At 42.6% G+C, this 21,520-nt stretch overlaps 1 protein-coding gene across 11 annotated transcripts in view; it reads left to right on the top strand.

Annotated features, from left to right (window-relative positions):
- The window catches only part of LOC147020469 (uncharacterized), a 53,164-nt gene that overhangs the window by 6,598 nt on the left and 25,046 nt on the right, over window positions 1-21,520 (top strand). For 3 of the 11 annotated variants that reach the window (XM_085895815.1, XM_085895822.1, XM_085895821.1), the window contains exons 2-6: window positions 806-967; window positions 3,278-3,457; window positions 9,637-9,714; window positions 11,824-11,856; window positions 13,330-13,362. In XM_085895815.1, the coding sequence (XP_085751941.1) occupies window positions 3,309-3,457; window positions 9,637-9,714; window positions 11,824-11,856; window positions 13,330-13,362 (293 nt within the window). In that variant the 5' untranslated portion in view covers window positions 806-967; window positions 3,278-3,308. Of the gene's footprint in view, window positions 1-805; window positions 968-1,210; window positions 1,257-2,416; window positions 2,540-3,277; window positions 3,458-9,636; window positions 11,857-12,410; window positions 12,503-13,329; window positions 13,363-21,520 lie in introns of all 11 variants that reach the window. The other 8 variants (XM_085895816.1, XM_085895823.1, XM_085895814.1 and 5 more) reach the window with 5 other exon arrangements.

Below are 21,520 nucleotides of genomic sequence, written 5' to 3'. Positions count from 1 at the left end.
TCATTGGACAGGGTCCTACGGCCCACCTTTCCGGGGCGGGGCCTTGGCCCCTGCTGGGAAACCCCAACCGCTCTTTCCACGAGGGGTCAAACTTGATGAGTAACAGTATAATGCTGCAACGGCCCTCCCGGAAAACCCCAGCCAGTCCTCCACGCGGGCCCACACTCGACGACGAACAGTATCTACATTGCAAAGGTATGTTGGTGGTGCAGCCGATTGGCGGTGGATCATGACGGGCCGAGGGGTCATGCAGATGTCTTGTTGGTTGTTAGATGTAAAGATTTAATAACTGAACTAAAATAAGTCGCAACGCACGTTTTTGATTCTCCCACGAGACAAAAGGAAAGGGATTTGACTACACATGTACTTAACGGGATAACTGACTTTTGGGACCTGTATGTTGAATGCAAATGGTTTCCAGATGCATAACAATATAACAATTTATTACTCATCTGCAAGAGTTTAAAGAATTGGTTGCTTTTGGCTGTCCCATTCACTGCTCATTAAGAAGTTGCTTGGCATTCTTGTTATTATGTCTGCATGAGGGCAGAATCTCTGATGCCCATCCCTCCCTGTATGCCTTCTATACTATATCCCCATATGCTAAGCATTCTCTGCACACTCTTCTAGTTGTCTTTCTGATTCCTTTATCCATTCTCATCCTTGAAATTTAAAAATATTAATTTATTTCCATTTATCTTGCATTTTCCCTGGAGTTTATGTAATAAATAGATAGCACTTAACTTCAGATTGTATCACTTATTTGAACAAGAGTCTCGTTTCATTTGCGTTTTTGCTGTTGCAGCTGATTACAAGGTTTGCGTGGGAAATCTTTGCATCTCAGCAGCCAAAGCAGACTTGGAGCAAGCGTTTGGCCTCGACTGGCTTGTAACTGACCTGGCTTTGCCTTTGTGGAGTCTGCCATTTCGTGGGACACCAAATATTCAGTTCGGGCACACGACGGAAAGTGAGTGAATGCATTAGTAGAACTTGTGATTTTAATCCTCTTGTACGTATAGGCTTTTGGTCACAGGTATTTTTGTTTTGACTGGAGGTGGTTAAAAGCTGTTTGTTTTATCAGGATATTGGCGAATGTTTTAATTGTCCTGCAATTTGTGTGGCTACAACTCGGTTGCAAGGCCCTCTGTTTTGCAGATTGGGTGGGCCTGTGCTCTAGTTTGGTTTATTTATCCCTGTTTCTTGTGTGAAGGTCTTGAGATGCGTTCTCTCCCAGACTCGTGATCACGGGGAGAGAGGTGAGTTAAGCAGGAAGGGTTGCCTTTTTGGGAGGGTGCTTTCCTGTGTAGGGCCAATTTGGGACAGGGGAGTTATTTTATTTCATTTTATTTTGGTTGAAGGATTGGATGGGATACTTTATGTGGTTCCCAGTTTTGACCGTTAAGATCTATGTAATGTAATTTCAATATAGTTTGCAAAGATTTGACTTTGCACACTTTCTCTATCTCCTAGTGTTATATAGTTATTTGTGACATTTTCTGCCATTTCCTTTTTCTGCCTGTGATGAGCTTTTAAAGTAGTTGAAATTTTAATTATTGATGATGGATTTCTTGTCATTCGACCTTCTTCTTTTAAATTTCATTTGAAGGTCGGAAGAGGGAAACAACATTCACATTCTTGCATTATTAAACTTTGTGTTTATCTTCATGGTGCAGAATCTTGTGGTAGTGAAGCTGTAAATTGTAAAGTCTTGGTGAGCAGATCAACTAGCTACTCATGCATGTTTACTTAAGTGTATCCGCATTGTGTATGCATGTCAAACTTTAACTGATTAATTAATTTATACTTGTTACATAAATATTGGTTTATTGTGAAAGGAAAGTTTGGGGATGGGAAGAGGGGTGAGTTTGGTCAATCCCGACTGGCATCAAATTATACCCGATTTTCTTGTCTGTATCGTTAATGTCACATGCTGGATTGTTTTTACCAAGTTTTTGATATTTATATTGAAATGAGAAACGAAATATAATTCTAATACTGAATTATGCAGCCACTGGGCGCTTCATTCCACCTGTCACAAATACCTCTCGGATACATACGTCGTCGGTATGCATGTCGCATCAGATAGATACGTCGGTCATCTTAGGATTAGCTATCGAGGATTCGGTGTAATACCAATACAAGCAACTGCACCTGCACGGCATACAGGAGATGAGGATGAGAAACGCGTACATTAAACTATACATGGTGTAGCTCCTCTGTTCATTGAAGCTTCAATTATGGTGCCGTCCCACATTTCTTGTCCTTTTAAAACCTTTCCTTTTCCATGGATTTGTGCCTTGTCGGACTTATGATGCTCTTGTCTTTCAAAGCTCCATTGGCATCTTTCGTTCATTGCTTAAGGTCCTTGCTACTCAGAAACAGCTGCGCATAACACCCTCGTGACTTTCATTGACAGTTTGAACCTTCGTCATGAAACACCCCTTGGGGATCGTGCTTGCGACCCCTCTCTTATGACTCCCCGGCGGCCCTGAATACGGATACCAGGTTTGGTCGAGATCGGCCAAAAACTGCAGGACGAGTTAGTGAACACGCGGATGTGGAAACCGTTTACCCTTGTGTGGTGTAGATTTGCCATTGTGTGGATAATAGTCACAGTATCAACATTTTACTTAAAAAAAACAAAAAAACACAATCAAAGTCCGAGATGAAATTTCCTTGTTTCATCAATTTGTGTTCATCTAATCTGCATGCAGTGAGCACGAGTTGTGCTAAGGGATGCTCGTTTGAAGTGCATATCTGTGTGAATATCAAGGTTCGTATTTGTATAACTAAAATGATGGCAAGCTTGGGGATGACCATGTATAGAGCGTCTTGTTATTCATGACGACGAGGATACTAGGTGGGAGAGAGTAATTTAATGTTGTCTATTTGAACATCAACTCAGATCTTCACTCTCCATGCAGAAGGGTCTTAATTGGTTGAAAACCAAGCATTGTTTGTGGCTCTGTAAAGACATTTTAAAACTTCATTTTTATTTATCAGAGTGCCGCCATTGTACTTGAGACGTCATTGTTCCACAAAATTGCACAATGTACTTTGTGCGTGTCATTTGGAGAGAGACAGCTTGTGAGGATGGATATGTATATTAGTATTGGAGTAAGGGAAATGGGAAGTTAGGCGTGTGTGTGTTCAAAGTTCTACTTTTTGTATTCATAATGTAGATGACACCTTGAGTTTATTTTCCATTTTTGTCCTTAACACCACTGGACCATCATTCTGAGTGTGGAAGATGACAGATTCTGTGGTGTTGTGACAGGGTGCTCTGCGGCACACGCGTGCACGTCGAGATGTCGACAGGAATGAGTCGCCGACCTCGATTTGGCGGTCGTACTCCGGCACGACGACCGTTTGACCCCAACGATCGCTGTTACGAATGTGGTCAACGGGGCCACTATGCTTACGATTGTTATATCTACAGCCGTCGCAAGCGCCACAGGTTGGTGCACAAGTTGAGGAAACATGTTGGTTTTGATCCTTTTTCAATAGATTCTTTAATTTCTTTATATTTGTTTGTGTAAAATAAACAATTTATATGTAGGACTAGCAGGTTAGTACCAAGTTGGAGTTGCCCTTTGACCTTTTGATGAGGCTTTTGAAGATGTTTGTACACACAGCGTAGGCAGGACAAGGACATTTGGGAGTCGATGAACAAATCAACATTAATGGGTTTTGAACCCCGGGTAGCTGCATAATGATGCAGTGATCAGATGGGAGGATCAAACAGTGCAACCCAGTTGCTTGGCTATCGATTTAGCAATAGGAAAACTTTCTGTTGTGAACAGTGATGTAAACAGTCATTCAGATGTCGCGTCTCAAGTTGAGTTCCGAGGAATAGTCTTCAAGTCCATGTCAGAGTTTCCAAAGTTTATTGCATTTCCTTTGAACCATCCGATTTGTTTTCTCTCCTGTTGAGTCTGCGACTTCTTTACAAGACTCACGCTGATGTCAACTTTTTACAAATTCACATGAAAGTAATAAACAAAGAAATGAACATAGTTTTTAATTCTCACAATTTTTTTTGGGTGTTACAGTTAAAAAAGCAAACCCGTTGGGTACCGCCCATAAAAAAATTCCAGATCAACTGCTATGACCTACAGTAATCGAGGGAAAGATTGTCAACATGCAATTATGTGTTTTCTCTGCGACATGCGAGGGAAAGGATAATAGCCACACAACTCGCTTCAGACTTGAGAGAAAGTGACTTTAAAAATAATTTTCTGATCAGGAATCCTCAGATTACGACGACGGTGAAAATCATGATGTAGAATGTGCTGTCAGACCTGACATGTCTGAACCCGAGGTTGAGATGGGTGTTATGTGAAGCCATATCTATTCATTAAAACCAAACATGATTTTCTGATTCTGTGGACCTTCAATATCAAAAGGTGGGCTTTTGAGGCCCAGTTGCTTAAAGCATTCTTATAGAAAGATTTGTGGATTCACTTAAATATTTCCTCAAGTTTCCCACATCCTTAATTTGACATCCTTAATTTGTCACAACAGAAAGTTTTCTGTGACATCCTGTTCACAACAGAAAGTTTTCCTATTGCTAAATCGATAACCAAGCAACTGGGTTGCACTGTTTGAGCCTCCCATCTGATCATTACATCATTCTGCAGCTACCCGGGGTTCAAAACCCATTAATGTTGATTTGTTCATCGACTCCCAAAATTTAATTTGACATTCCACATCCTTCAGGACATCCTTAATTTGAGGATCGTTGCATATTTAAATATTCCTTAAGGTTTTCCTTAAAACCTTCCTTTAACTCGAGGGAGCACTCCCCCATTTGTAAACACCAACCTTTGACTTTCCAAATGCTGCTCTTCATGGAAACTGGTCACAAAGAGGATGATTATCACCCCACAAGACGTTGTGAATGTATTTTCAGAAACCGTGTCAACCCGTTTAACGTCTGTGATGATATTACCCTGATCTAAAATACATATTAAGGAATGACTAGAATTATACGAAGGATCTTTGATACCGCAGGAGTCATTTCCACAACAATATATTTTATGTGATTTATTTATAAACTCGATCGAACTGACAATCCCACAGTATTTAGCATTTGAAATCTGGGCCGATGTAAAAGTGTTTTGGTTCAGGTACCGCAGGTGCACCCGAATGAGTTGTTTGTCTGTGCTGCTCGTGTCATGGTATTTTCATGGTGCGAGCATTTATTACTTCGCGTTCAGGTTACTTAGATACCGATTCATTTGACCTCAGGAACAAAGTTCAACGGCATACGTAATAAATGGATTAAACGCGGTGTGCTACTGGGTCCATAACACATCGATCCTGCATCCTAGAGAGACGTGTGGGATCTCATTCGACTCTGGGGAGTCCCGGGTTACCGTGTGGATCCAGGTCTTGCCCAAACAGAGGCATTCTTAACAATTGTACACCATTTATAGTTATTGTGTTGTCATTAAACATAAGAGTAATTCAACAACACACAGCATACAACTACACAATGTATTGTCTTTCTTGTGCTTGAGAAAAGCCTCCACGAGTGGAGGTTTGTCTGGGTTTGTCAACGATTCCAGTTCCTTCTGTCTCTTCCTGAAGCAAATTTGTAGTTCGCTTCACCACCATCGAGCTTTTGGACAGCTCTTCCCATTTCTAATCTGATTTGTTGCCTTGCATCGTAACAACTCCTAAGGATTTCCTCAACCTTAAGGAAATCCTTACTTCAGGATTTCCTAAGGATTGCTTCTGCAACAGCCTCCAAGGAAATCCTTCGCTCGGGAATCACGGTGTACCTTCAGGGAAATCTTTCCTTAAGCCGCTGTCACACCTTGACGATTTAGCCAGCGTATGCCGATTTATGAAAAAAATTGTCTAAAACGCTGGCACACGTCGAATACGTTATGGGTACGTTTTGTATACGTTAAGAGCATGCTGAAAAACACTGCCATACGTCGTAGTACGCTGGCTTTAAACGTTGTACTTTTGGGTTGTCCTCAAATTTTTGCATGCTTGAAATTTTACGACATATGCCGGCGTATGACTCGCACGTTCCGCTACGCTGGCCATAAGTTGTAGGCACGTTATGCGATCGTTGACACGCGTCGACTACACATTACTTGTAAGTTACTCATAAGTCGAAACACGTCGAGGTAATGTTTAGCGTACCCGAAACTTATTTCTAACCTATGAGTAACGTTTTGTAAGCACGCTACACAAACGTTGTTCACACTTCGCAACACGTTACTTGAAAGGACTCATACGTCAAAACATGTCATAGTAATGTTTAGGGTACCCGTGACTTATTTATAACCTATGAGTAACGTGCTTGGGAATTATTTGTAAAGCATGTCCTACGCACAAATACGTATGTAGACGTATTTGACGTCTTCAGGACGACCACAGAACTTACTGAACGCGTTTCTAACTTACAGATACCGTATAATGGCGTATTGGCAGCGATTAGGGGAATTTGTATATAAAAAGGGGCTTCGCAGGAGGAACCCGTCTTTTTTTTTAGACTTCGTGGTGAGTACATGTCCATGTCATTCCGAGAGATGGAGGATACGGCAAGGCTGAGACGACAATACCTACCTGTCCTCGAACATCAACATGACCTCATCGAGTTGACACTGCACCAGTTGCATGCCAATAGAGCAGGGAGAAGAAGACGTGAACGGAGGAGAAGGAACTGGGTCAGACCATGGATCGGGAGGCGACCCCATTACGGCATATATGACCAGCTCATGGTGGAATTCCGGAACGAGGACCATGCATCCTTCATCAACTTCCTGCGAATGCCCCCAGCGATGTTCGACGAGCTGCTAGCCAGAGTGGGTCCAAGGATAACCAAGCAGTACACCTTCTACAGGGATCCGCTTGAGCCTGGCATGAGACTGGCACTGAGCCTGCTGCTGTTGGTGCCGTGACTGCAGTGTTGTGGAAGTGATTTAACTCATTCAATGAATACGATTTCAATTGCCGAGCACCAGCGTCCAAAAACAATAGGCGAGTGACAGGCATTTATTAAAAGCGAAGTTGCAGCCTATGAATCGAAAACCTCATGTCATCGTCGACAATACGCTGCCACGCTATGCATACGTTAGACTATCGTTGGTCATAGGTTGTGGACTTCTAAAACATGCTAATCAATCGTTGGTATAACTTATCTACAAGTTATCGAAGCATTCTGTGTTCATTACTAGTACATTATGCATTTGTCCAAGTCGTTTTGAATACTTTAAAAACTGAAACAAAAAAATAGTTCATCGTGGGAATGAGAAAAAAAAAATTAGCCGAAAAGAACATTGAACAATGGTGCAAAGTAGTCTCATATTCGTGGACGCAACGAGGATCCATCATCACCCACACCCTCCCCATCACGCTCACCGACTACTACTGACATGGACCTACTACTACTACTACTACTACTACTACTACTACTACTACTACTGACATGCTCACCTAATACTACTACTACTGATACTACTGACATTGACATCTACTCAACATGGAGTCTGGAACACTGAGGGGTTCCTCTTGTGAAGCCCATTTGTATATACCAATTCTCCTAAACACTGCCAAATCGCCATTATACGGTAGATGTAAGGTAGAAACACATTCAGTAAGTTCTGTGGTCGTCCGGAAGACGTCAATCAATTTCGTTTACATACGACAATGTGCGTTTGAGATACGTTACACATAGGTTCAAAGCACGCTACTCATAGGTTCAAAGCACGTTACTCATAGGTTAAAAATTAAGTTTCGGGTATGCTAAACATTACCTCGACGTGTTTCGACTTATGAGTAACTTTCAAGTAACGTGTGTCCGACGTGTGTCAACGATCGCGGAGCGTGCCGAGAACTTATGCCAGCGTATGCAGAACTTGTGAGCCATACGTCGAGTACGTCGTAAAATTTTCAGCATGCTTGAAATTTCACAATGTACTAGACGTACCACGGAATATGACAGTGTACTTCATTGTTTTTCAGTGTGCTCCTAACGTATACACAACTTACCCATACCGTATTCGACGTGTGCTAGCGTTTTAGACACATTTTTCATAGATCGGCATACGCTGGCTAAATCGTCAAGGTGTGACTGCGATGTTGACACTTCCAATTTTCAGGCGGTTATGATTTAAATCGGCATGCGGCAGGTTTTTAACAGAGAACGCCATGAGTTCGTCGGCGATACGTGCAGCGCGCTATGCCCAAGTTAAACTATCGTTGGGCATAGGTTGTGAACGCCGACAACAGGCTAAGCATTCGTTGGTACAAGTTATCTATAAGACAACGAAACGTTCTGTGCCCGTTACTAATATGCTATGCATCCGACCAACACGTTATGAATACGACCAAAACGTAAAAAAAAAACCTCAAAACTTCAGCGTACGCCAACGTTTTACATACATTTTTATACGTTGCCATTGCTGGCTAAAACGTCAAGATGTGACAGCGCCTTTACGGATGAGGGAATTTTTTGCATCTGGGGCCTTTGTCCTTTTTGTTCGCCAAAAGTTTGAAGCTCGTAAATTTAGTTCATGCAAATAATTGCACTTTCGAAAAGTTGTTTTTGTTTTATTCCAATTTTCTTTCTTTACTTTAATTCTGAAATTTGATTATTCTGCTCTGAGTGATCTTAAATGAACAGATATGAAACTTTATTTCTTCCTTGTAAACTGCTTCCAAAGATGCCATCAAATTTCACACTTGGGAATCCCTGAAAAGGATGATTGAAAGGTTTCCCCCCATTGACCCCATTCTGGGTCTCAATGATAAAATAAAAATACATGGGGTTTCCAGGTACAACCGCTTCTCTCCGGCTCCAGCTGCCCCTCCACCGCTTCTCTCCAGCTACAATTGCCCCCTCCACCACTTCTCTCCAGCTACAACCACCCCCTCCACCTCGCCAGCTGCAACGGCCTCCCTCCACCACTTCTCTCCAACTACAATTACCTCCCTCCACTGCAATGCCCTCATCCACTGCTTCTCTCCAGATACAACTGTCCCCCTTCAACTGAATCTTTCCAGCAACAACCACCCCTCCACTGCTTCTCTCCAGCTACAACCTAGCCCCCTCCACTGCTTCTTTCTCGCTACAACCATCCCTCTCCACCTCTTCTCTCCAGCTGCAACTGCCCCCCTCCACCACTTCTCTCCAGCTGCAACCACCTCCCTCCACCGCTTCTCTCCAGCTGCAACCGCCTCCCTCCACCACTTCTCTCTCGCTACAACGGTCCTTTCAGAGCGACAGTATGAGATTTGTCAGGATTAAAAGACATGTTCCACGTGTTGGACCAGCTTGTGATTTTATCCAGATCTAAAGAGAGCGAAGAAGTGCGGCTTTACGATCTGAGGGATGACAGATGTTACAGCAGAGGGTGGAGTCATCAGCAAAGAGATAAGGAGGATTTTCCAGAGTCAGACTTACATACGTGAAAAAAGTTGTTTTCATAAAAATATTGGTTGGTGGGAATAATTGCAAGGAATACATGATCACGATACTTAAGTTCTCCTTTGAATGATGTTTTTATATATTGCACAGTTTTTGTGTTCTCTCACATTGAGACACTCCAAGCATGGGATTTGTGTCCTCGTTTCAAAGCATTGTTCAGTGTGTGTCCCAATGGCTGATGTGTGCAGATCTCATTCGCGCTCACACACTCGTTCGCGTTCTCGCTCACGTCGGCGCTACTCTCGTTCACGCAGTCGAGGGCATCGGTGAGTGTGTTGTTTTTATTCCATTTCCATTACTCTTCCTTTCCCATCTCAAAGGCTCTTCCTAATACTCTATTATCCAACACACACGTACAAATGAAGTGGAATGTCTTAAAAATATCAAGCTGGTCACCCTCAACTTCAAATAGTTTTTACTCATTTGAAGCATGCTGTGCAGTTTTATCATCTGGCGAACATGTTGCATTATTTGTAATCGATCCAGTTTATTCGGTGTACACTTGTTAATTACTCTGAATCCAGAATACTTTTTCTTTTTACACAATGTGTTTTCCACTTAATTGCAATGACTAGGTGTGCTTGCATCCTTCCTCTCCACCTCCCACTGAACAACTCACCAACCTGGTCCACTCGTAAGCTTCTCCCAAAGTGTGTTTTATCAATCCCTGCTTCTCATAGCCACCTCCCCAGATATTTCCCAAATCTTCACTTAACTCCTGTTATGCAAGCAGTTGAGAATAAAAACTTTGCATCCATTTTAAATCCCACTCCTCCTTTCCTTCCCCATTGGAGGCTGAAACATTGGATGTGGTTTCTTAGGGAAAACCTTTCAACAGGATGCGTGTGTAAAATCGTTGCACTGTTCGTGTAGTTGTGGAATGTGTGTACATTGCTCAGTCTTGCATTTTTTTTCTTGCCTGACAAAAATATAGGTGAGAAATGTGCTATAACTCTGGTTTTATAACTCCCTTCCCATCATCCAGTTCTTCCATGAGCTTTGACTTCTGTAATGAAAAGGAAACCAGGATGTGATGTGGTTCCTGGTTCTGCTGTCACGGTAATTACTGTCAAATTGTTGGTGCATTAAAATAGGGGAAGTGAAGAGTGAGTGTTGCGCTCAACGGGACGGTAAAGAGGTGTTACTGCTAAATCGCAGAGCAATTTATATGGATCTCCTGGGTGATGTTGAAAAATATCTTGCTAAAGATTTTTTGGATGACGGTCACACTAAGCCCACCATACACTAAGAGGTAAATGGTCAGTCGTGGCCATTATGATATTTTGCAATTTCTTCTTCTTCTTTTTTTGGATATTTGAGCAATATCACCGTGTCTCTCTGGAAGAGAGGTCTGTGTAGTATCAAAGGAGCCCACCGATGTATTTACAAAACCGACCACTGGAACAGATCAAACTTCTGGGCCTCACGGTCTGCCATGACCTGCAATGGGCAGACCTTTTATCAAAGCTTGCCTCTGAACACAGGCGCAGACTAAGCATCCTGCATCGTACAGAGTTCCTTATTCGTAAAGCCAAACCGACAACCAACAAGGCCTTCGTCCCTAGCTCAATCCGGTACTGTTTCCATGATGGACCGGTGTCCCCTCTTTCACACCACTCATCTACTTGCAGGTTGCTGTGTTCCTTTTCCTATTCTTTCTCCTCCTCATGTTTATCCCCTTGTTACGTCCGTGACCGAAGGTGAAGGAGGTTGTTTCCACCCCTTTCTGTCTGTCTGTCTGTCTGTCTATTTGTCTGTGTACAGGATATCTCAAAAAGTTGTGGACAGATTCAGATGAAATTTGGTGGGCAGGTTGGGTGTGTGACAAGGACGAACTGATCAGATTTGGTGATTCTCAAAAAGTTGTGGACGCATTCGGACAAAATTTGGTGAACAGGTTGGGTGTTTGACAAGGAAGAATTGATTCAATTTTGGTGAAGATCTGGATCTGATAACTTTTTAAGTGATTCTTCACCATTGAGAGATTGGGCCTAAAACGATACATTGCCTGGTATTTCAAAAATGCATTGCTTGGGCCCGATATGCTCTCTTGGATCAGGCATTAGGTGGTGGAGGTATGTGCTCTACTGAGTGCCCTTCTAATTGTTATGTGTTGTTCTTGTTGGCTGTGCATTTCCTTTTACCCTGTTTCCTCGCTCGTCTGTGAGCCTCATTTTTGCAGGGAAAATAGAACCCATTCAGAAGATCCATAAGTTCTTGACGCTGAAATACACCGACCAGCTACGTCATGAATTGTCTAATGATTATAAATAATTTTACCAACATTAAAACGTCATTCCTGTGACATGTGCCAGTGGTGCCTATTAAAAGTACAGTTCCTCTTTCCATTGTTATAACACGATTTTTGTTTGTAGGTCTCGGTCTCGTTCCTATGATCGTAGGAGCAGGTGAGTCATGCCAAGTCTTGTCTCTAAAATTATCATTGGTTTTGCTGTTTTACTTTGCAATAACTGTTTATCATTGCTCTTGAACAGCCATAAGTAATCTATACAGTGTGTTAAAAACTGACCCCTTTGAGGATTGGGCCAAATGTTTGCAGAGTTTCCTTCCTTTGTGAATTGGTCTTTAATCTCTGTGCAAATTGTGCTGAAATTTCTAAATTATGGATGAACCAATAAAGCTATGGAATTCAGATGTTGTTGCAGGAAAATTTTATTTTATTTTTTATTTTAAAAAATCCAATTTTGGTTTCCAGTGGTTATTTTTTTTAAATGCAGTATGTAGTGCTTGTATGAACTGCACGATTCGGTGGTTGTAAAGCCAGTTGCCACTTGTGTCAGGCTGGTGGTGCCCAGGTAAGCGAAATCTCGCCTGTATAGAGATCTATTCTGGAAGATGGCGAAGGAAGCAAACATTTGAATGAAGATTGTTGCACACTGTTGATTGTCAATTGCGTGAAATGATGCTTCAAGCGGGGCAGTATTCTCAATTGTGTGTGTAGGTGGACACAACGAGCAAAGGAATAGAATGAACGGGACAATTGGAGAGAAAAACAGAGAGAGAGAAAGGGGGAGGAAGCACAGATACCTTCAAGTAAGATTATTGGGTTAGGTAGGGTACATGGGAGTAGAAAGACTGTGGGTAGGGATGGGGGTTGACGTGAGATTGTGATGTTCTGCTAGCTTGATGACCCGGAGGGAAGAGTAGGATTGAACAGTCTCCTTGAGGCAGTTCTAAAAATGGGACAAAAGAGTGGGGTTGGGCAATAAGGCTGGATTTTGGGAGCTTAACCTGGATGGGGTTGCTGAAGAATTTGTGCATCTTTGAGGAGACGGGGTGTCAGAGGGCTCATATAGAACAGTTGGGTCAGTAAAAAACAACAAAATGAGAGGGGGGGGTGAGGCTGCTGACCTATCTGTGATGAGAGACACATCTGTGGGGAGGAAACACTAATATGTTTGTGTGCCTTGTATTGTTTCCCACTTTTTTATGTCAATCCCCACTGATTTGTGTAGGGCTGTCATTGGCACTTAGTTCTGCTGAAGCAGTATTTGACATGTGAATAAGGAAGCTTTTTATCCTTCGCATTCAGGCAGCGGCTTAGTTTTGAATGATAGCATGCATTCTTGAACATCCACAAATGGGGTCCACCAGATCAGACTACCTTTGAAGGCTGGCATTTCTGATGCGGTTTTGTGACTGTGAAGTACCAGGATAACAGTTTGGGGTTTTGGAAACGCAGACTAGACAGTTCTGAGGCAAGCTGCAAGCTTGTGCTGTTGACCTGCCTTGTGATTTCACATGGGTAGTGCACTTTATGGATCATTCAATTACAAAAACCCACAAAAATGCATCATTCTTGGTTGAACACTTTGTGAGTTGTAATTATAACTTTACATCTCATTTATCTCATTCTTCAGGTCTCGTTCAAGGTCCTCTGGCCATCGGAGCAGGTAAGAAGGCAGATTATTGTTTGTAGTTATACTTCCTATGGACTTTTATTTGCGAATGACAGCCTATGGGTTGAATGCTGCAACTTGACAACTTCTGAATCTGAGAATACAAACTTTCTGAAGCCTCTGTTATGAATTTTCCTGCTTTGCTGCTTTTTTTGTATTAACGTTGTCTTTCGGAATCATTGTGATTGTGAAGTGTGAACAGGGCTCATTCCACATTACTTCAGCATGGCAATTTCCTCACCCTTTCCAAATCCCTTTTAAATTGTTTTGCCAGAAGTTGTTGAAACGTGCTTCCCTGCCAAGTTTGATCATCGTTGGTGAAGTGGTTCCCAAGATGTGGCACACTTCCCCCTTCAAATTGTCAGCTCAGAATGAATTTGAGCTCAAGAGCTAAGGAGTGAGACTCATGGAAGAATAAGGTAGAATTGACAGCGAGACAAACATCAAAGGAAGAGGAGAGGGAGGAGGGGAGGAAACACTGAAATTAGTAATCAAGAGGGTTGGGTTAGGAAAGGTTAATGGGGTGAGGATGGAGGATGACAGGAGATGGTGGTGCACTGCTCGCTTGAATCCGAGGAGGGATGAGTCTGAGAGAATGGCGTCTGGAAGGTGGTTCCATCGACGGGAGAAGCGAGGAATACACGATTTGGTGTGCAATCAGCATGGATTTTGGAAGTTTTTAACCAGGAGAGGGTCACCAAGACTTTAAAGAGACTTTACCTTCACATTACACCATTAAAAACCACCTCTGAATATCTTTATCTCTCTATTGAGTGCAGCCTGTGGCTGCTGGTTGCATCATTGGTTGGGACGCGGCTATGCTGCTGATGCAGTGTCCCCCTCACCAGTACACTGGTACTCATTTTGCCGACCTTGGAAGGATGACAGGCTGAGTCAACCTCCTGGTATATTTTAATTCAGCGGCCAACAGGGCTTGAACGCAGGACCCTAGGATCTCAAGCCACCACCCTAACCACTAAGCCAACACCAGGCTTGTATTTTTACCTGAGGGCTGACCTTTGACCTGACCTCACACACCTTCAGGCCTCAATCTTTTTTGAAAATTTTCCATCACAGAGGCCCACACATCTATTCTGCATTCCCAGAAAATAGAACCCAATACATTTACTTTTGATTCTAAAGTGGTGGCCAAAAACACATGTATATCTTGGAGCAAATCAGCTCATGATGCTGAAGTTAATCCCCAACCCTAACAGCTCCCAGGGTATGTTCTGCCAAATGAGGTTTATAATGGTTATCGTGCAGTAATTTTTTTTCGATACAAAGTCTAGGCTTATGCAAGAGCTAGGACACTGAATGGGTCAAGATGTAACCAAACAAATGGACCAGTGGGAGAGACAGACAGAGACAGAGACAGAGACAGAGACACACATACACGAACAGGAACAACAGGGTTGAATGGCAGGGAAGACTTGGACAAATAATGAGTGTGAGGAGGAATGAGGGGTAGGGGAGGCTGGACGGGGTAGACAAGATGGATACAGTCGCAAACGCTCAGGAAAAAAACTGGAAATTTGGAAGGAAGTGGGATTGGGGAGGGTTAACTGGGATAGAAAAGATCATCATAGTTTTGGATGGGGGATGATCCGAGATGGTGGTCAACAGCTGTCTTGAAGACCAAAATCGAATCAATTCATCCTTTGTCACACATCCATCCAACCCCTCCACAAAGTTTCCTCCGATACCGTCCAGAAGTTGAGATATCTATCAAACGATCAAAACTGTACATAATAACAATAATAACTAGAACTGCCACTTTATAACTGCTGGCAGTGATGACCGGGTACCCAGATGTCCGCCTTTGATACAACATGAGACTTAAATGATAGTCGCAAAGTTTCGCATCGATAGGATAAGTGGTTCCAGAGAAAACGATCTATATATTAATACTGAAGGACCAATTTTGTGCTCCTCCTAGCGGTCACGTCACATTTTTCTCGGTACTATGACCTGGACTGAAAGAAACTTCGTACCTGTTAGAGTGCATCGCACATAGTGGCAATAGTCAAACTTCAACTCTGAAGCAGAATAAACACTTCGTTTTACATTCGTTTACGTGGCGATGTGTGACGTCACCGCTGAGAGGCGTCAGGACGTCATGACATCATCGGTCATTCGCTGACGTCATTACGTCAGTCGTCGACAGACCGTTACCGCCGAGCGGTGTAATTCCACTCCTCAAAAATAGCGTCTGCAATGTAAAACCCTCTTCTGCACATGCTGACTACCTCAGAATGTGAATTTGACACAAAATGTTACAAGAAACATTGAATCTATATATTAATACTGAAGGACCAATTTTGTGCTCCTCCTAGTGGTCGCGTCACATTTTTCTCGGTACTGTGACCTGAGAAGTTTTGATACGGTGTTTGTATGTCAAAGTAGACACGTGCACAAATCAGGGGACTTCTTAACAAGGAGTAGTGTACACCAAAAATGTCATGTACAAGGACGTTTTGTAGGCCTCATTAGGTAAGGGATCATCATGTACAAGGACATCGACTGGGATCCGGCTCTTACAAGAGCCGCCACTGGTTGTCATATTGGGCTCATGGAACGGAATCCGTCTGTGACGGGGTTTCGGCTAGTATTTAATATTGTTCTTGAATCCAACATGGCTGCCAAACCATGTGACCTATCAATTAATTATTCATGAAGAAACTTGTATTCACTACCCTTGAGCAATATGTGTGTGAAGTTTCCCCTTGATCTGTTGAGCTGATCTGTAGAAGATGTTTGAAGGTTTTAGGGTTAATTCAATATGGCCACCAAACCATGTGACCTATCAATTAGAAATTAACTAACTTGTGAAAGGATGTCTTTGGGAAAGTGTGTGTGAATTTTTGCCTCAATCTGTCCAGCCGTTCTGGAGAAGATTTTATTAATTTATTAATTTTCAATCCCAGATGGCTGACGAACCATGTGACCTATGACATTATAAATTTATATTCTGCCATTCGTGTCGTGGAACACGTTTGTGAAGTTTCTTGTGAATCGGATAGGTACGTTTTTCTATCCAAGATGGCTGCCAAACCATGTGACTTGTGATGTCATAATTTTTACGATGTGTGCAGACATGTTAGATGATACTTGCAAATTTTCTCTTTGATAGATTAAGCAGTTCCAGAGAAAACTATTTAATATTTTTCTTGAATCCAACATGGCTGCCAAACCATGTGACCTATCAATTAGAAATTAACAAACTTATATTCACTACTCGTGAGCAATACGTATGTGAAGTTCCCCTTGATCTTACCAGCCGTTCTGGAGAAGAAGTTTTTAGGTTTTAGGGTAAATTCAATATGGCCGCCAAACCATGTGACCTATCAATGAGAAATTAACAAACTTGTGAAAGGATTTCTTGGGGAAAGTGTGTCAATGTTTGCTTCAATCTGTCCAGCCGTTCTAGAGAAGATTTTTAAAATTTATTAATTTTCAATCCAAGATGGCTGACGAACCATGTGATTTATGACATTATAAATTTATATTCTGCTGCCAATTGTACAGAGGGCCAATATTTATCGTTTTTTTTTTTTCAAGATGGCGCCCGTACCACGTGACCTGTGATGTCACAATTATCAATTAAGTTTGCTATCAAAAAAGATACATACTATGGTGAAAATTTCGTGTCGATCGGACTTACCGTTCCTGAGAAGATGTTTTTTAAAGCGAAAAAGCCCGCAAATTGCCGGTGGAAAATGAAAAATAAGAAATAAACAGAAGAAAAACAATCGGTTACCCAGTGCATTTGACTGGGTGCCCTAATAATAACTAGAAGTGCCACTTTATAACTGCTGGTAGTGATGACCGGGTACCCAGACGTCCGCCTTTGATACAATGTCAGACTTTCTGGAGATGATAGTTGCAAAGTTTCGCTTCGATAGGATAAGTGGTTCCAGAGAAAACATAATTTAATAGTGATACAAATACAGGCCTGCTTCGAGACAGCGCGGGACTGACGAGTTACAAACCGGGTCGCACAAAGTGTTAAATATAGTTATTACGTATGCAGTTCGCCCTTTTTTCCTGGGGACATTGTCGGTATCAATTGACTTGCGATTCCTGTACCCTCAAACGCATTCAGGAGCAGCCAATTGAGCCTTCTGGGAAAAAAAACAAAAATCTAAAAGTTCTCAGATTCAAATAATTAAATAATTCTGGCTGCCAAACCGTGTGGCTGATCGGGTTGAAATTTTAAACCCACGTTTCACATGTTGGCTAGATTATAGTTGTGAAGTTTGGCATATACAGAAGCAGCGGTTCCAGAGTAAACATTAATTAATAATTATCCTTCAATCCAACATGGCTGCCAAACCATGTGACCTATCAATTAGAAATTAACAAACTTATATTCACTGCTCGTGTGCAATATGTTTGTGAAGTTTCCCCTTGATCTGTCCAGCCGTTCTGGAGAAGATGTTTGAAGGTTTTAGGGTAAATTCAATATGGCCACCAAACCATGTGACCTATCAATTAGAAATTAACAAACTTGTGAAAGGATGTCTTGGGGAAAGTGTGTGTGAATTTTTGCCTCAATCTGTCCAGCTGTTCTGGAGAAGAAGTTTTTTAAAATTTATTAATTTTCAATCCAAGGTGGCTGACGAACCATGTGACCTATGACATCATAAAATTATATTCTGCTTCCAATCGTGGAGTGAAACACGTGTTTGAAGTTTTGTGTTAATCGGAAAAGGTGCGTTTTTCTAGCCAAGATGGCCGCCAAACCATGTGACTTGTGACGTCAATTTTTACCCTATATGCAGGCATGGTGGTAGGTTACAGTTGCCGAGTTTCGCTTTGATAGGTTATGTGGTTCCAGAGAAAACATTATTTAATATTTTTCTTTCATCCAACATGGCTGCCAAACCATGTGACGTACCAATTAGAAATTAACAAACATATATTCCCTAAGGGTGTGCAATATGTATGTGAAGTTTCCCCTTGATCTGACCAGCCATTCTGGAGAAGATGTTTGAAGGTTTTAGGGTAAATTCAATATGGCCACCAAACCATGTGACCTATCAATTAGAAATTAACAAATTTGTGAAAGGATGTCTTGGGGAAAGTGTGTCAATTTTGCCTCAATCTGTCCAGCCGTTCTGGAGGAAGAAGTTTTTTTAAATTTATTAATTTTCAATCCAAGATGGCTGACAAACCATGTGACCTATGACATCATAAATTTACATTCTGCTTCCAATCCTGTGGTGGAATACGTGTGTGAAGTTTCATGTTAATCGGATCAGGTGCGTTTTTCTATCCAAGATGGCCGCCAAACCAAGTGACTTGACGTCATAAGTTTTAATATGTATGCAAACATAATGGAAGATGATAGCTGCAAATTTTCGCTTCGATAGGTTATGTGATGCCAGAGAAAACAGTTAATATTTTTCTTGAATCCAACATGGCTGCCAAACTATGCGACCTCTCAACTAGAAATTAACAAACCAATATTCACTACTCGTATATCCTGGTATTGGCGCAGTGGTTAGGGCAGCGGCTTGGGACCCAAAAAGTCCTGAGTTCAAGACCCGTTGGGCCACTGAATATATATGTATGTATATATATATATATATATATATATATATATATATATATATATATATATATATATATATATATATATATATATATATATATATATAACAAGTCGTATAACACCAGGGGGTTGACTCAGCCTGTCATCCTTCCGAGGTCGGCGAAATGAGTACCAGTTTACTGGTTTATACCCCGGTTAAAATATACAGCCGTATATACAGTACCAGTTTATACCCCGGTTAAAATAGGTGTACCAGATCCCTTTGTTGTAAGAGGCGACCAGGGTTGCGTCAGGAAGGGCATCCGGTGTAAAACATGTGCCAAATCACTATGCGGATGATATGGATGATCCGCTGTGGCGACCCCTCACGGGAGCAGCCGAAAGAAGAAGAAGAAGAAGATATTCACTACTCGTGAGCAATACTTATGTGAAGTTTCCCCTTGATCTGACCAGCCGTTCTGGAGATGTTTGAAGGTTTTAGGGTAAATTCAAGATGGCCACCAAACCATGTGACCTATCAATAAGAAATTAACAAACTTGAAAAAAAGACGTCATGGGGAATGTGTGTGTAAAGTTTCACCTCAATTTGTCCAACCGTTCTGGAGAAGAAGATGTAAAAAAAAAAAATTCAAAACAAGATGGATGCCGAACCAAGTTCTCTATGACGTCACAATATTTTTTCCTACGGTGAATTGTGTCTATGATGCTGAAGAAATTTCAGATTTTTCCCATGCAGCGTTGTACTTGACGAATTTTCACCGGGATACCGCTTCACCGATGACGTCATGAAAAATCACCCCTCTTCATCATTGGAAGTTCATTAAAACGTATGAAGCTAAATTTTTTTCCATTGCACCATTTCAGAGATACAGAGGTCCAAAGTTTATCGGTTTTTTCAAGATGGCGCCCGTACCACGTGACCTATGACATCACAATTATCAATTGAGTATGCTATCAAAAAATATTGTTGCGAATTCGCTCCCGCCGGCGTGCGATCGGCCACGTAACTCGAATCGCGACACGTCGCCCACCGGACGGACAATTCAGTCGTGACCCTCTGGGAACTATCGCCCGGAGCCAGTCACGGGTGGGGGTTTAACCTCACCACAATCGTGCCAATTGCCCACCCGCACAGGATAGGGTTGCTCGCCAAATTCGACCGACCTAAGTATCTGCGCGAGTGGTCGACCGGGCGATCGTACCACGCCACAGGCCGACTCCAGACACGAACCGCTTAAGCGGTCCGTTCCGTATTACAGGGATAACCGAGTGGAGTTATCGTCGGCCTTGACGGTTCCGATTAATTACCGGGCGTTTTAAACCCACTATCGAATCCCTTACGTGATGCAAGATGGAGTTTCAATAAAAGGAAAAGACGAAGCGAAGCGGGAAACAGTTCAACAAGCAGCACTTTATTCACACACACAGACACAAAGCAAGCACGTATATACAGCCATACAAAAATGCACATATAACAGTTAAACCAATAAAAGCAATGAAAGAGTTAAAACCGAATAAAAAGGAATTATTTACACACGGCAACACTTACACAGTTTCTACTTACAAGACTGGCGCCACCCACAGACATTTACACAAAACCCCAAAATAAAAGGAAGTCGCGACTTCCCTGGGTGCGTCGTCCAGCCTTGCGGGACCGCAGCCTCGAGTCCCTCCTTTGTCTCCTCCTGGCATGGCGCACCGAGCTCGTCCCACGCGTAGCTCACGTCGTCCGCCCGACAGCTCGGACGGGGTTTTTTGGGGGAACGGACGGGGCTCGTTCGGCGCTACTTCCCGCACTCGCGCACGGGGTCCCAGGGCTCGCGCGAGGATCGCAGAACAAGGCAGGAACAACGAGCTCGTGAAGAACCAGAAGGCTCACTCCGAACTCAAACCAACTGAAGACCAACCAACACTGAACTTCGAACCAACCCAAAAAACTGAAGACCAACTCGTTCGTCCCTTTTGGAGGGGCCGGCTCCGCCCTTCGCCCCGCCCCATTTTCGGCTCCACCTTCCTTCGAGAAGGTTCCCGAAAAGGGGCGTTCTCTCACCCTGACCGCCTCACGCTGTTCATCCACCAATCGGCGGCGAGCTGCCCTCCCCCTTCCTTCACACCAAGCGCGGAGAAAAATGGCGGGAAAACCCACAAGCGTCGTTTGTTTTGTTCTTGTTCAAATTAATAATAGAGAAAGAAAAACGACTAACTGAAGGATCGCAGCCCGAATGGATCACATAAATTCCCTCTATACAACGGGTGTGGGCTAACTACACATGGACTTATCGAGATATCTCACCTGAGGACTCTTTATGGTGTAATGCGAATTTCCACAACCGTAACACTACCCCCTCCCTTTTTTGCAGACTCGTCGCGAGTCATCAAATTCTCGTGTGCCATCATGTGTAGTTCTCCCCGAGTACGTTTTACCTTCGGATCCCTGAGTGCGACATTCAGTGTATTCGTGTCCCCAAAATAAATAACCTGAGGGCTGAGTAACTAACTAAACAAACCCATTCATACAGACGACTTAAATAAACTTGCCCGCGCTAACACATACATGCCGGGGGCGCACTCATATTTACAGTACATCTTAACCTT

Source organism: Eptatretus burgeri, chromosome 9 (assembly GCF_056783735.1).
Source record: "Eptatretus burgeri isolate ZD-2024b chromosome 9, Ebu_testis_v1, whole genome shotgun sequence".
NCBI classification, from domain to species: Eukaryota; Metazoa; Chordata; class Myxini; order Myxiniformes; family Myxinidae; genus Eptatretus; species Eptatretus burgeri.
This window is presented reverse-complemented; position numbering and strand designations above follow the sequence as displayed.